At 45.0% G+C, this 14191-nt stretch overlaps 1 protein-coding gene across 2 annotated transcripts in view; it reads left to right on the top strand.

Annotated features, from left to right (window-relative positions):
* EEF2K (eukaryotic elongation factor 2 kinase) overlaps positions 1–14191 on the top strand; it is a 59815-nt gene that overhangs the window by 178 nt on the left and 45446 nt on the right. For both annotated transcript variants that reach the window (XM_045284423.1, XM_004705734.2), the window contains exon 2: positions 2687–3008. In XM_045284423.1, coding sequence (XP_045140358.1) covers positions 2763–3008 — 246 coding nt within the window. In that variant the 5' untranslated portion in view covers positions 2687–2762. The remainder of the gene's footprint in view (positions 1–2686; positions 3009–14191) is intronic.

Here is a 14191-nt window from a genome sequence, read left to right as displayed (position 1 = left end):
GGGGGGCGCCTGGGGAGAATTGAAAATAGTGACGTGCCCTGCACAGTGTAAAGCGGAGAACAGTTTCCTAGCATTTTAATTCCTATGAGAGGTGGGGCTCTAAAAGTTCGTGGAAACATAGAGCTCAAAGATAATGGAACTTTTCCACGAAACTTTGGAAGCCGTCTTGTGGTTGAGATGTGGCTAGGCTATAACAGGAATGTCCCACTTGGGAATAGGTGTCGAGAAAGTTCCAGAGTCTTGGGCCTAGAAAGGGCTTCCTCTACTGGGAAGATAGTAAAGAATAATTGACACGCTCACCTTTTGAAAAGTTTGAAAAATGTTTTCATTTTGTGTGTGTGTTTTGGGCACTGTTTGAGGCTGAAAGCAGCCCAGCTTTGTGGAAAAAAGAGAAAAAAAACTACAGCAACAGAGAAGTCTGCATCCCAAGGTTTTTCAAGTCCCCGGCTCCCAGCTCCGGAGCCCCTGTGCTGGCACAGTTCCAGTGTGTCCTTCTGGAAAGTGTGACCATACACACAACCGTCTTTTTCTTTGAACACCAAAATATGATCACACTGTACCAGCTCTGCTGCAACTTGCTTTTTAAATTGGACCGTTTGGGGTTTTTTAAAAACCATTTTGTCAGGAGCTAATCCAGATACACCTCCTTCCATCGTTCCGAGAGCACAACAAGCAGTCTTGCACAATGAGTTTGTCCCACAATGAATTGTAAGACATTCTCTCCCTTCTAGAACGCAACATCAGCTCCCCCTTACTCTCCTTTCCCCACTGTCCCCCTCAGGGGCGCTGATTCCTCGGGCTGTCTCTATCACCACGGCCCATATTGGAAAACACCGTCACCACCGTCCTCACCGCACAGTGAAGTCGCACGCCCACCAGCTGTCCGTCTCCTCCTCCCCGTGCCCGCCCTGCCCTGCTGTCCTTGTTGTCTTGGCGAGTCGAGCCGCTCTCGGGGTTTTTCTCGGCTGCCGTCTTTATGGACAGGAGCCCAGGTGGCACAGTGGTGAGGTGTCTGCGTCCGCCTGCTAACTGCAGCATTGGGGGCTGGCACGCAGTAGCTGCTCCAAAGTTCCTCAGATGACTCTGTGGTGCAGGTTTAAGGCTATCTACGTTAAATGTGTCCTTCTTAACTATTTTTTGTTGTTGACATTCTTGTAGATGGAATTATTTGCCTAATTTTATTTGGGTTTTGATTCTTCATTGCGAGTGGGTGGAAATACAGCAGGGTTTTGTATATTGCTCTTGTCTCCTGTAAGCAGCTTGCCGAAGACTCCTTTGTATGCCCATGACATTTAGAACTTCCTTTCAGAGGCAAATGGTATTTCACAGGGTAGAAGTGCTATGATTCATATAACCAGCCCCTTGATGGACATCTTGGGCTGTTGTCGCCTTTTTTTTTGCTGTTTCCGATAGTGCTCCAGAGAACATTCCTACTGTCACTCATTTGGGGCACGCGTACTGAGTACTGTGTCAGGTACCCTTTGAGGCACTGAGGATACAGACGATGAAAAGGACAAGATGATGACTTCAGCCAGGGAAAATCACTGTGAAGAAAATAGAAGCAGATGATGCTCTAAAGCAGCAGTTCTCAACCTGTGGGTCTCGACCCCTTTGGGGGTCGAACGACCCTTTCACAGGGGTCGCCCGATTCAAAGCAGTAGGAAAATGACAGTGATGAAGTAGCAACGAAAATAATTTTGTAGTCGGGGGTCAGCACCACATGAGGAGGTGTCTGAAAGGGTCGCGGCCTGAGGAAGGTGGAGACGCACTGCTCTACAGTGACCAGTTGTGGTTGAAGTTCTTCGGATTGGGGCACCAGACATTCTTTCTGGAGAGGTGACTTTTGAGTTGGTATCCAAAGGATGAGAAAGAACCCACTGGAGACAGATGGGAAAGAGTGTTCCAACCACAGGGAATAGGCTCTGCGGGAACCGATTACATGGAACTGTGTGTGACCTCCTCCCTGGGGAACAGACAACCGAAAAGTGGATGAAAGGAGACGTCGGACAGGGCAAGATATGACAAAATACCCATTTATAAACTATCAAGGGCTCATGCGGGAGGGGGGAGCGGGGAGGGAGGGGAAAAATGAGGACCTAATGTCGGGGGTTTCAATGGAGAGAAAATGTTTTGAGAAACGATGTATAAATGCGCTTTACACAATTGATGTGTGTATGGATTGGGATAACAGTTGTATGAGCCCCTAATAAAATGTTTAAAAAAAAAACAAATAGGCTCTGCAGTTGGGAGGAGCTTGGCTTGTTCACAGTGTGGGTGGAGAGCCGCCGTAGCTAGAGGACAGGTGGGCAGGCACTGGGATAGCTGGGGTCACGGCCTTAATAAGGCATTTGGGCTTTGTTCCTGATGTGAAGGGACGCTGATGGCGGCGTTAGGCAATGGAGTGACTATCTCTGCTCCTAGAAGATCACTCTGGTTTACTTAAGAAGCATTTATGTTCCCTTGCTTGTGCCAACATTCCCAACGATGAGTTCTTAGAAGTGGAATGACTGAGACAAGTTTGGAGATATCAAATGTCCCTGGATGCTGCCAGCTGCCTCCCCAAAAGACAGCTCTGGGTCCTGTTCTGAGGGTACGGGCTCTTGCAGGTTTCGGCCTCCTGCAGAGCGAGGAACTGAGCAGGCTCCCGTGGCCCCTGCGCTCACTCTTGTCCTTGTTTCCCTCGCAGGACCTTCGAGACTGTGCTTGCCCAGGAATTCTGGCTGTGTCCCTTATCCCTTGGGTAAAACGGACACCCCAGGAACATGGCAGACGAAGACCTCATCTTCCGCTTGGAAGGCATTGATGGCAGCCAGACCTCCCGAGCTGGCCACAATGGAAATTCTGAGGCAGACAGCGACGATGAGGAAGGTTACTTCATCTGCCCTATCACCGATGACCCCAGATCTAACCAGAATGCTTATTCCAAGGTTGATAACTACTACCGCCACTTAACAGAGAGTGAGCAGTATGGGTCCAGCGGGTCCCCGTCCAGTTCCTTCCAGGTTAAGGTGAGTGGCCGCCCTGCCCCCAGCCTCCCACACCCTGGCTCGCCTGCCGTAAGGGATGGGGATTTCCTTTTGCTAGTTGCCAAATCGGGGTCTTCCCTGTGTTCCAGACCCTTGCCAGCACCGTCATTCAGAATCTGAGTATGTATTGAAACTGGGAGGATGTTGGTTGTTGACAACCAGTTTCGTTATTTTAGGACAGAGTTTTTCAAACAGCTGCTCAGGACCCACTATTAGGCAGTGAAAACCCTTTAGTGGGTTTTGTCCAGCTTTTGAAAAAGAAAGAAGTGTAACTGAAGAGAACAGAAAATATCAAAGAGCATTGCAAATGCTGAAGATCTTAATTCTTGAACATCTATATATAAAGGTAAGTTAAAAAAATGTATATATCGCTTTTAGGGTTCTAGTTCGTGCACAGGTTGCTCGCATCCAGGCAAAGCGTGTCGCGTGTTTCTGGGATCAGTGTGTGGCTGCAGACAAGTTCTCTCAGGAACACCCTTGTTTTAGTCTCTTTAGGGTGCCTTCATTCAAGGAAGAAATGAATCAAAAAGTTCCAGTCAGCACGGCTCCAGGGGGATCTGCCGGGCCAGTTCAGTTTGAGGTAGAGAGCCCAGCTATGACGAAATCATCTTGGTCATTTCTAGGAAGGACACAAGACAATCATGGGGACTTATTAGGAAGAATTCTTTTGTTTTCTTTTCAAGGGAAAATTGTATTCGTCAGAAGGTCAGAAAGGCTGGGCCAATGAATGTTTTTTCCCATCACAACCGTGCACTTGCTCATTCTTTGAGGAAGTCCTGTCCTAGGAAAATTTCATTGGCAAGCCTAGCCCCCAGCCAACCCTCCCACTCTGATCTTGCCCCTTCAGACTTCTTTTTTTTACATAGCTCCATTGCTATATACTTCACATATCATACAATTAATCATTCAGTCATTTTAAGAAGATGTGTGCAACCATCACCACAATCAACTTCAGAACATTTTCAATAGCAATAATAATATATAATTGATCAAGAATTCACAGGGATGGGAGGGTTGGGGAGGGAGGGGCAAAAAGAGGAGCGGATACCAAGAGCTCAAGTCGAAAGACAATGTTTGGGAAATGATGGTGGCAACATATGTCCAAGTGTGCTTAAGACAATTGAATGACGGATTGTTATAAGATCTTAAGAGCCCCCAATAAAACCATTAATAAAAATTTCAGAACATTTTCTTGTACTCATCCCCATCTGCCACCATTCTCCCCTGCCATGCCCCTAGGTTAATTGATTAGTCCAGTGACTGTCTCTCTACAGGTCTACCTATCCTGGATTTCAGACACAGAAAATCATACAAAACACAAACAGGGAGCAAACAAATAAGAAACAAACAACAAAGACTAGACAGCACAGAAAAACCTCAACTGAAAAGAAAGCGGAAAATATTAAAAACGGAAACAATTTTAAAATGGATCAAAGTGATCAAATGATAGTGTCACACTGTAACCTAACCACATGTGCCATCGTCAATTGACAAGACTCTTTCCCACTTCTTTTTGTTCCCCAAACTCAGAGAACATCTCAAACAGCGGTTCTCATCCTGGGGGTTGTAACCCCATTGGGGGTCGGACGACCCTTTCACGGGTTGCCCGATTCATGACATTAGCAGAATGACAGTGGTGAAGTAGCAACGAAAATAATGTTATGGTTGGGGGGTCACCACCACATGAGGAACTGTATGAAAGGGTCGCGGCCTGAGGAAGGTGGAGAACATAATTAGAGCCTCTCCGGGAAACCAGAAGTACTGCTTTGACACAAGGTGAGCCAGATTCCCTGGGGAAGGGTGAGAGAGAGAGAGAGAGAGAGAAACTCCACCTTCAGGAGTGTACAGACCTCCGGGAAGACAGGCTGAGAAACCATAACTTCGTAGTTTGGTGTTTTAGTTTAATAAAGGCGCCTAAGATTTTTTACCAATACTTTTGACTTGCCCTCAGACACACACCTACACTTGTTACCATGTCAATCGCTGCTTCCCAGCATTCCAGCATTGAAAAAGAAAATGAAACACACACACACAAAGCTGAAGCCTCATCATCCTCACTCCCAAGGAGCATCCTACTTGTAAAGAGCAGTTTGCATTTACGGAAACATAGGTACAGGTGTTACCCAGAAGTGTGGCGATCCTTTTAGGTACTAGCATCTTATGATGTCCCAGTGTTGCCATTATCCCTGCCTATGCGTGTCTGTGGGCACAGAGATGTGATGCCAAATGTAGTTCTTTGTGGTGGCCATTCTCAAAAAAAGCAAGTTTAGAGTTAGATAGTCTTCTCCTAAGTACTTGCTTCCTGCCAGATTTATGTACACACCATCTGCTAAGGTTTCCTAGGCTGTTGTAACACAATACCACAGAGTGAGAGACTTTAAAACAAGTTTATTGTCTCTGAGTTCTGGAAGCTCCAAGTCATGGAGTCAAAGAATCAACAGGGCTTGTTCTCTCTGAAGGCTTTAGTGGAAGATTACATCTTCTCTCCTCCGGCTTCTGGTAGCCTCGGGCAATCCTTGGCTTTCCGCTGCAGGCTACCTCCAATACTGTCTCTGTCTATCCTGGGCTGCCTTTCCTCTTGTCTCTTTCAGTTCCCTCTGTCTTCTCTTTTCTGAGGACTCCACCCAGATTGGATCAGAACCCGTACTATTCTAATATGCATTCATGTTAACTGATAACGTGGCCAAAGACACTGTGTCCAAACAGGGTCACACTCGCAGTTGCCAGGCATCACCACTTCAACCTATCTGTTTGGGAGGTGACAATTCATTCGGTTGCAAAACTGAACATCACTGGACTTTTACATAATAACTGGTGGGGGAGGCAGTGGGGAAGAGTTTTAAAATGCCATGCTGTTGTGCTTATTTAATTTAATCCCCACAAACAGTAATCATTGGTCAGAGCTAGAAGTGAAATAAATGTTTCCTAACCACTCTGGCATCTGAAATTAGAAACATTCTTCAATAACTTCAGACTTAGTATTTAACAAATTAATAATTTGGCTCTGTACAGGCAGGTGGGCGTATTTTTTTCATCTGTGGAGCCAGAGCACTAGCTTAAGGCCCTCTGGAACAGGTAGTTCCAGAAGCAGACTGACAGGCCCTTTCTGAGGTTGGGCCCCTGCAGGGTCAAGTTGAGGCCTGCCCCACCTTCCCAGCCCACAGCAGCTTCTGCAATGCATGCCCAACCTGGGGATGGCAGTGGGGCAGGAGTCGGCCTCCTGTCTTTCATTTTTCGCTCTTGAAGGTTCCGGGAGAGGCTGATCCTTGCAGTGTCAGGTGTCTTTGTGAGGGAATTCATGTGCCAGTGGGAGGCATGGCTCACGAAACAGAAACCAGCTCCTGCCAGCTCAAGGGAAAGTGGGGATTTATTTTGGTAATGACCCAAGGGTGTTTCTTGGGACCCATGAATAGAAACAGTGATCCTCAAGGGACAGATCCCAGAACTGGGAAGACAACAGGATTGATTGGTCCCCTCTTGTTTCTCGCTCTCTCTCTGTTGTGGTTATGGTTAGCTGCCATCACATTGGCTCCTGACTCACGGTGACCTCATGCACAGCTGAACAAAACGCAGCTTGGCCCTGGGCCGTCCCCACCATCAGTTGTGGAGGGGACGATTGTGACCCACAGGGTTTTCATTGGCAAACCTCCCTAAGTTGATCACGCGGCCCTTCTTTCTGGTTCCTCTTAGTCTCAAAGCTTAGCAACAGACAAGCCTCTGACAGATGCGCTCATACCTTTTGTTTTTAAACCTTTAAGTGACATTGTGGTTTTCAAAACTTTAAATTGTTTTTTGCAGGGGCTGGGGGAAGAGTGATGCCCCATATTGTACATCATCTGATTTAATTATTTCATCTCTGAAATAATTAAATTGTTGATCCAGCTGGAAAGAAATCCCTGGCACACTTAATTACTTTTTTCATTTAGGATTTATTGGTTTATTGGTTTATTGGTTCAGATTTTTGAAGATTGTTTTCTTCACGTTCAGATTAAATCCATACCGAAGGTTATATATAGTCTTTCACCTTCATCATTAGTACTTGGAGTCATCTTCAAGCAAGGTTTTGTCACCGCACAGCACTGGTTGTTCGCAAGTCTTCCTCTAACCCTGAAGCCACATTCTTCATCACATGCATAGCTGGCTTCTCAGTGAAACTTGGAAACAAAGAACAGTAGTTGGAAAATATGGCTTGGTGAAAGAAATGACACTGGAGATTGCATGTTAGCATTCAGCAGGACCAGTGACTTATTAATTGGAAGTATTTTTTTCCAACAACACAGTCACTAACTATGCATGTGGATCTCTCACTAGATGGCCTATACAGACATCAAATTGACTGTATTTGTGGAAAGGGACAATAGAGAAGCTCAATGTTATCCACTGAGACAAAGCCAGGGACCAACTGCAGAACAGACTCTCTATTGCTCATGTGCAAAGTCAAGTTGAAGCTGAAGAAAAGTAAAGCCAGTCCAGGAGAGCCAAAAGATGACCTTGAATACATCCCACTGGAATTTAGACCAGATCTGACATGCTGAACTCTAGTGACTGAAGATCAGACTAGTTGTGGGATGGCATCAAGGACATCATGCATAAAGAAAGGGAAAGGTCATTAATAAAGACATAAGAGAAAAGTTCAAAGTGGATGTCAGATCGACTCTGAAACTTGCTCTTATGGACAGAGTTGTTAAAGCAAAAGGAAGAAATGATGCCGTGAAAATGCTGAAGGGCAGCTCAAGAAGACCAGCTAAAGTATTGCAATGAAAGGTACTAAGGCTTGGAGTTAGAAAACCAAAAGGAAAGGATATGTGTGACATTTCTTAAGCTGAGAGAACTGAAGAGATAATTCAGGCCCCAAGTTGCACTACTGAGGAATTCTAGGGGCAAAATATTGAACGACAGAGAAAACATTAAGAAAAAGTTGGAAGGAATACACAGAGTCACTGCACCGAGAAGAATTAGTCAACATCCTACCCTTTCAGAAGCCAGCATGTGATCAAGAACTGTTGGCAGTAAAGGCAGGTGTCTAAGGGACCTGCAAAAAACAAGGATCCAATAATCGATGAAGTATTAATTAAGATGTTTGAACTAACGGATGCAATACTGGAAGCAGGCACTTGTCTATGTGGAGAAATTTGGACGAAAGCTACCTGACTAGCCTATTGGAAGAGATCCATATTTGTGCCCATTCCAAAGAAAGTCAATCAAATGGAACATATAGATTATGGAGCAATACCATTCGTGTCACCTGCTAGCAAAACTTTACTGAAAATAATTTGAAAATCAGCCGGAAACTCACATCAGATGGATCTTGGATTAAAGTGGAGAATACTCAAAAGCCATTGACCTATGTTTTTCTAACTACAGCAAGGCATTTAATTGTGTAGATCATAACAAATTATGGATCACATATGAGGAATGGGCATTCCAGAACACTCACTTGTGCTCATGTGGAACTGCTCCTGAAATAGGCTTTGCTTTTTCACGTGTCAGCCTGTACTCTCTTTCCATTGATATCTGTCTGTAATAAAACTGTAGCTCAGGCTCCTCAGGATCCAGTTTTTAAACCACCTTCCCTGGTTCCCTCCAGCATTCTCATGAAGTTCAGTGGGCAAACCTTTGCCGATGCATCTGTTACTCTCTTGTCGTCTTTGTTTCTGAGTCAGCCTTCCTGGCTGCTGGGGTAAAGGCTGTTTCCCATTGCTAAGGAGTTTAGGTGGAGCAGTGGTTAAGACACTCAGCTACTAATCAAGAGGTCATTGGTTCGAGTTCCACTCCACAGGAGAAAGATGTGGCCGTCTGCTTCCAGAAAGATCTACAAACCCTACGGAGCGGTGTCTCACCATGAGTCAGAATGGACTCAATGGCGGAGACTTTGGATTTTGGTTTATAGGGTTATTTGCAGTCAGAATTGACTCTACAGCAGTGTGCTTGGTTTGGTTCATAAAGGCGAGACTTGGTAAAACATCTGGCCATTTACGGATGAGATGTTAGATCACTGTTGCCAATGGCAACTTCAGCAACCCAAGGGAGTTTTCTAAACCACCCTCCCGTGGTACTCACCAACCCTAATGGTGTTTTTTTATTGATTGTAGGCATAGCAGCCTGCAGTGTTTAACCACAACAGTCTGTTGGCATGCCTCCAAGGGGGCACTGCCCTGGCAGGCACAGATGTATTATGAATAGTCAGGCGCTGGCACTGTCAAGACCCTGGCCCGAGTCAGCTCGGCCTGGCTGGACCCTTCCCCATGCAGGTCCCATTAGGGTCAAGGTGATGGGGTCATTCAAGAGCCCCCTCTCAGGAAAATACCAGGCAGCCAACCAAAGAATGTGTGTAGAGGTTACCAGAACATGGGTAACGGCCTCTGCTCTTGAGTTCTGGTTTAAAAACATGGAGAACAATTATAGCTGTGTCACACACACACACACACACACACACACACACACAACAGAGACTGGTTTGACAACAGAAGGGATCAGAAGCAATCCATTTATGTATAGAGAGAAAGCGAGCATATTTAATTTTTAATAAAGGAGAATATTTTATTCTTAATTTCATTTTTCTTTCCTGTGAAAATATGCACAACAAAGTAATAGCATCTCAACAATTTCTACCTATACAGTCCCATGACATTGACAACCTCCAGTTGTGCTGCCTCTCTTGATAACCTTTACCAAACGATAGCAACATCATTAGCCCCAATCTTTATTCAAGGGAATACTTTCAGGAAGTCATTGGGCCTCAATAGGTACCCCCCAAAATTAGATTTTATGTGTATTTAAAGGGAAATTTTATTTTTTGAAAAGTAAACTGCCTTAGTCTGGGACTGTCTTGGGACATTATACATCAGTACATCAGATTATCTTTTTCTTTTTTAAGTAGGTTAAAAAATATCTCATATGGTATACATGGCTTTGTTTAGCCAGTCCCTTCTTGGGGGTCACTTTCAGTGTGCCTCCCCCCCATTACAATCTTTTTTTAATACTAGCTTCTCATCAATCTATATGCTGAGCAAATAATCAGAAAAACTAAACTATATTTTATATATATGAAGAATAATGTGGAATCAGGAGTCTGGGAAGACTCATTAAGATGACACAGCCTTGTTTGCTGAAAGCAAAAGGACTTGAAGCACTTACTGATGAAAACAAATCCATGATGAGGGCAACACATGCACAAAGTGCTTACACGATGGGTGGATGTGTGGGTTGTGATAAGAGCTGTGCGAGCCCCCAATAAATGATTTTAAAAATCCAGCTTTAGAACTGGGAGAGGAGGAGGAACGGAAACAGGAAACACTGAGGGGAGCTGGATAAATGATGATGCCGTGAGGAAATGGAAACGGGTGAGTAGAAGTATCCGTGTGTAAACTGACGATCTGCTCTGTAAGTCTTCCCCTAAATCACAATAAAAAGCTAAAACACACACACAATGGTGCCCTTCAGTATGGGTTACGCCTTAACACAAAACAAAAATCCTCACAACCGTACCAGTAAGTAATGTCATGGGAAAGGGAGAAAAGATCGACCTTGGCCAGGACTTCCTGTTTCTTGCTTCTACAATCACACCCATGGCAGCAGCAGGAAAGAGATCAGAGAACTGGCTGCCCCAACAACCTTCACCATTAGTCTTCTGGTTCTATAGTCAGGATTAGGGTTTTCTTTTAATGAAACACCTGGACCTCCTATTCTTGATAATGTTATGTCACCTACTCAGCACCTGCGTTGTAGAATCTTTGGAATGAGAATCTATTAAAGCTGGGCACATCTGTTGCAGAAACCCTCTTGAAAGTGTTAAAAATCAGATGTCCCTTTGAGGACGAAAGTGGCCCGACCCGAGCCATGGTGTTTTCAATGTCTAGTGTACAGATGAACGCTGGACAATGAATGAAGAAGACCACAGAAGAGGTCATGTCTTTGAATTGTGCTGTTGAAGAACAGTGACTCCACTCGGACTGCCAGGACACCAAACAGCTTGCCTTGTCAGCAGTAGAGCCAGAATGGGCTTCAACGTTGGTGAGACTTGGTCTCACATGTTTTGAAGTCTCCTCCTATTCTTGCTGTGTTGTCTGGTTTTCCTCAGCTCTGTGAGAGCTTGATTAGCATATTGAAGGGTCTTTCATTGGATACGTCTTCTTATTATTTTTCCATTAAACATAGTGTATGTTGGCTTGAAAGGAGTGCTGGTGGTGTAGTGGTTACTCATTGGGCTGCAATCTGCATGGTTGGCAGTTTGAAACCACCAGCAGCTCTGAGGGGAAAAACACTGGGCTTTTAACTCCTGTAAACAGTTACAGTCTCAGAAACTCACAGGGGGTTGCGATGAGTCACCAATTACTCCATGGCATTGAGTTTCGGTTCTGTTTTTTTGGTTGGGGAGTAGGATATTTTACCTTGAAGTCTATTTTCACAGATTAGTATTACCACTCCTGATTTTTTAAAATTGCCATTAGCTTGATGTATTTTTTTATATCCTTCAAATTTTAGTCTATTTTTATCTTTGTGTTTCTTGTAAGCAGCATGTTGATGGATCTTGTTTTCTTTTTTCAAGACCATTTTATTGAGAGTTAATACAGACATATTCCATTGTACAGTTGCATCAAGCAGTATTGTACAGTTGCTGCCACAAAGTTTCAAACATTCGTTTCCTTCTTGAGCACCTTGACATAAGCTCCCTCCCTCCCGCCCCTCTCCCACCCCCGGTCTTGTTTTCTTATCCAGTCTGTTACTCTCTTGCCTGGCCTTGCCTGCTCCATTTCATCCATTTACACATTGGTGAGAGGCGTAGCTGTGGCTGACATTTTGCTGTGTGTGTTTTGTGGGGAGTCCCTTGTTTGTGAATTTGCTTGTCCTTTTTTCCTATGCTGTTTTTTGTTGTTGTTGTTGTTTTAAGTAGCCTTTTCTTTAGCCAGTGGTATCAGTGTTAAAGTACTATCGAAAAAAGAGAAAATAGACAACCTATAGGAGAGCCTTTTCAACTACAATACACTTACACAGGTTAAACTGAATGCTGTGTAAGAAAGCAGTGAGGGGTAGACACAGGGCAAAATTTTCTGTCCCCATCATCCACTAAGGCAAAAACTCTGCGGGACCAAGGCATGTCACAAAAGCAAAGAAAGTATGAAAGTAACAAGTCTATGGTAGTCCTAAGTCGCCCGTTACTGGGCCGCCTCAAAAGCAAGCTATCTGAACGAAAGTCCACTCACTTCCAAATCCATGACCTTGGATTAGCAGCCTTCTGCTGCTTCTCCCATTAGGGTGTTTCAGTCTTAAGGCTAAAAGAGTCGTTGAGTGCCTTTCATTTGCAGCAGGTGTGTTTAAGGTAAAGCCCAATTCTCTTAGGAAGTTTTCCAAATCAAATAGTTCTGATGAAGAATGCTGCACACCTGGAAAAGACAGAATTTAAAATTCTGGTAGCCCGGAGCACACAGCAGGAATCACCCCTGAAAGAGAAACTCGTCAATCACATTGGGCATGAGTCTCCCATAGGAGTCATGTTAAACCCTTTCCCCCCAAGGGCCGGCAGCCCTTCCTTGGTTTACCCACCAACAGAAGAGAAATCCCCTTCTCAGAAACAGGCACATCCTCTGCTCCTCTGGTCACGCAGATTCTGTTATTCTTAACCTTCCGGGGTTTTGTTTGTTGTTTTGCTTTGATGTTAGTACTTTCTCTGCAGCTCTCCATCTTTGTCTCCTCCAGTGGAAAGCACCTGAGCATTACTTTTCTGAATTCTTTTGCTGGTACTTCCAGAGTCTTCTCTCCTTCAGGGAATATCTTTGGCTCTGTGTATTTTATACTAGCTTGTTCCTGTCTTCCCGGTTTCTGTGTGTGCACCAACATTGACTGCTGTCTTCAGTGACATTGGGATGTAACTTTCAGGGGTGAGAGGGTAGCTGAGACCTGTGGGATAGTTGACTGCATCAAGTGGCGCAGGACAGGAATCATACAAACCACAAAACAAAAAAAGATGAAAAAGCAGAATAAGGAGGGAGAAATAAAATATAGAGCAATCTTAAAATTGTTTTTAAAATTTCACACTTTGGGTGAGCACTGCTCCCAGAGAACAGTTGGAGGTATGTGGACAGCATCCCTTTTGAACACTGCATGTTTGGGTGCACATCCCAAGTCCTAAGAGAGCTGTGGGGCATTGGGAGCTGGGGTCCCAGGACTGTGGGCGGCCCCGCAAGCATGGGCCAAAGCGGGAGCATGAGAGTGCTCCCGGGAAGCACAGGGCATCACCTACCGTTGTCAACCCCACAGGTTCAGTGTGCACTCTGTAGCCCCAATCCACCTGTGGGCATGTGGGCTTCTATGTCCTTTGAACCCCCAAGATCCGTGGGGAAGCAGAGCTGGCCATGTTCCAGTCTCCTTCCAGGTGCAGCGGCCCCACCCACTGCTCCTCCTCTTCTGGTCTCACCCATAGCCTCGGGGGGTGGCGCTCCTGCTCACTTAGTTTTTATCTTGTCTTCCGTGATTCTAGGCACCTGGTTTCTCTTTCCTGTTGGTTTGCTCCTGTTTGTTGTAGATTTTTTCACGCGTGCGTGTGTGCATGCCACCATCTTTACCCTCAACTGTCTCATGGACTTTGCATACGTATACCTTGTGGCAAACTTTAAAGGTACATATATATGTTATCATCTAAGTCAGGGGTCCTCAAACTATGGCCCGTGGGCCACATGCAGCTGCCGAGGACATTTATCCGGCCTGCCAGGTGTTTTTGCCCCGTTTGTTTTTTTACTTCAAAATAAGATAAGTGCAGTGTGCGTAGGAATTTGTTCATAGTGTTTTTTAAAACCATAGTCTGGCCCTCCAACGGGTCTGAGGGACAGTGAACTGGCCACCCGTTTAAAAAGTTTGAGGACCCCTGATCTAAGTACTAATATAGAAGAGGGACCGGGTCCTGGAGAATGACATCATACTTGGTAAAGGAAAGGGACAGCAATAAAAGGAGGATGATCCTCAACCACATGGATTGACACAGTGGCTGCCACGTGGAGTTAAAGCATGGGAATGTGTAGTATTAAATAAAATATAAGTGACGCTGTGGGAGGGTGAGGTAACCAGCCCCCACCCGCTGCTACTCCTACGAGTTCAGTAATACTACTTCTGGGTTCAGTAATGCAAAATTGTACGGTTGAGATATATAAGTATTATATTAAAGTCATCAA

This window comes from Echinops telfairi, unplaced genomic scaffold (assembly GCF_000313985.2).
Source record: "Echinops telfairi isolate 266 unplaced genomic scaffold, ASM31398v2 ScPeMD7_5;HRSCAF=22, whole genome shotgun sequence".
Lineage (NCBI taxonomy): Eukaryota > Metazoa > Chordata > Mammalia > Afrosoricida > Tenrecidae > Echinops > Echinops telfairi.
This window is presented reverse-complemented; position numbering and strand designations above follow the sequence as displayed.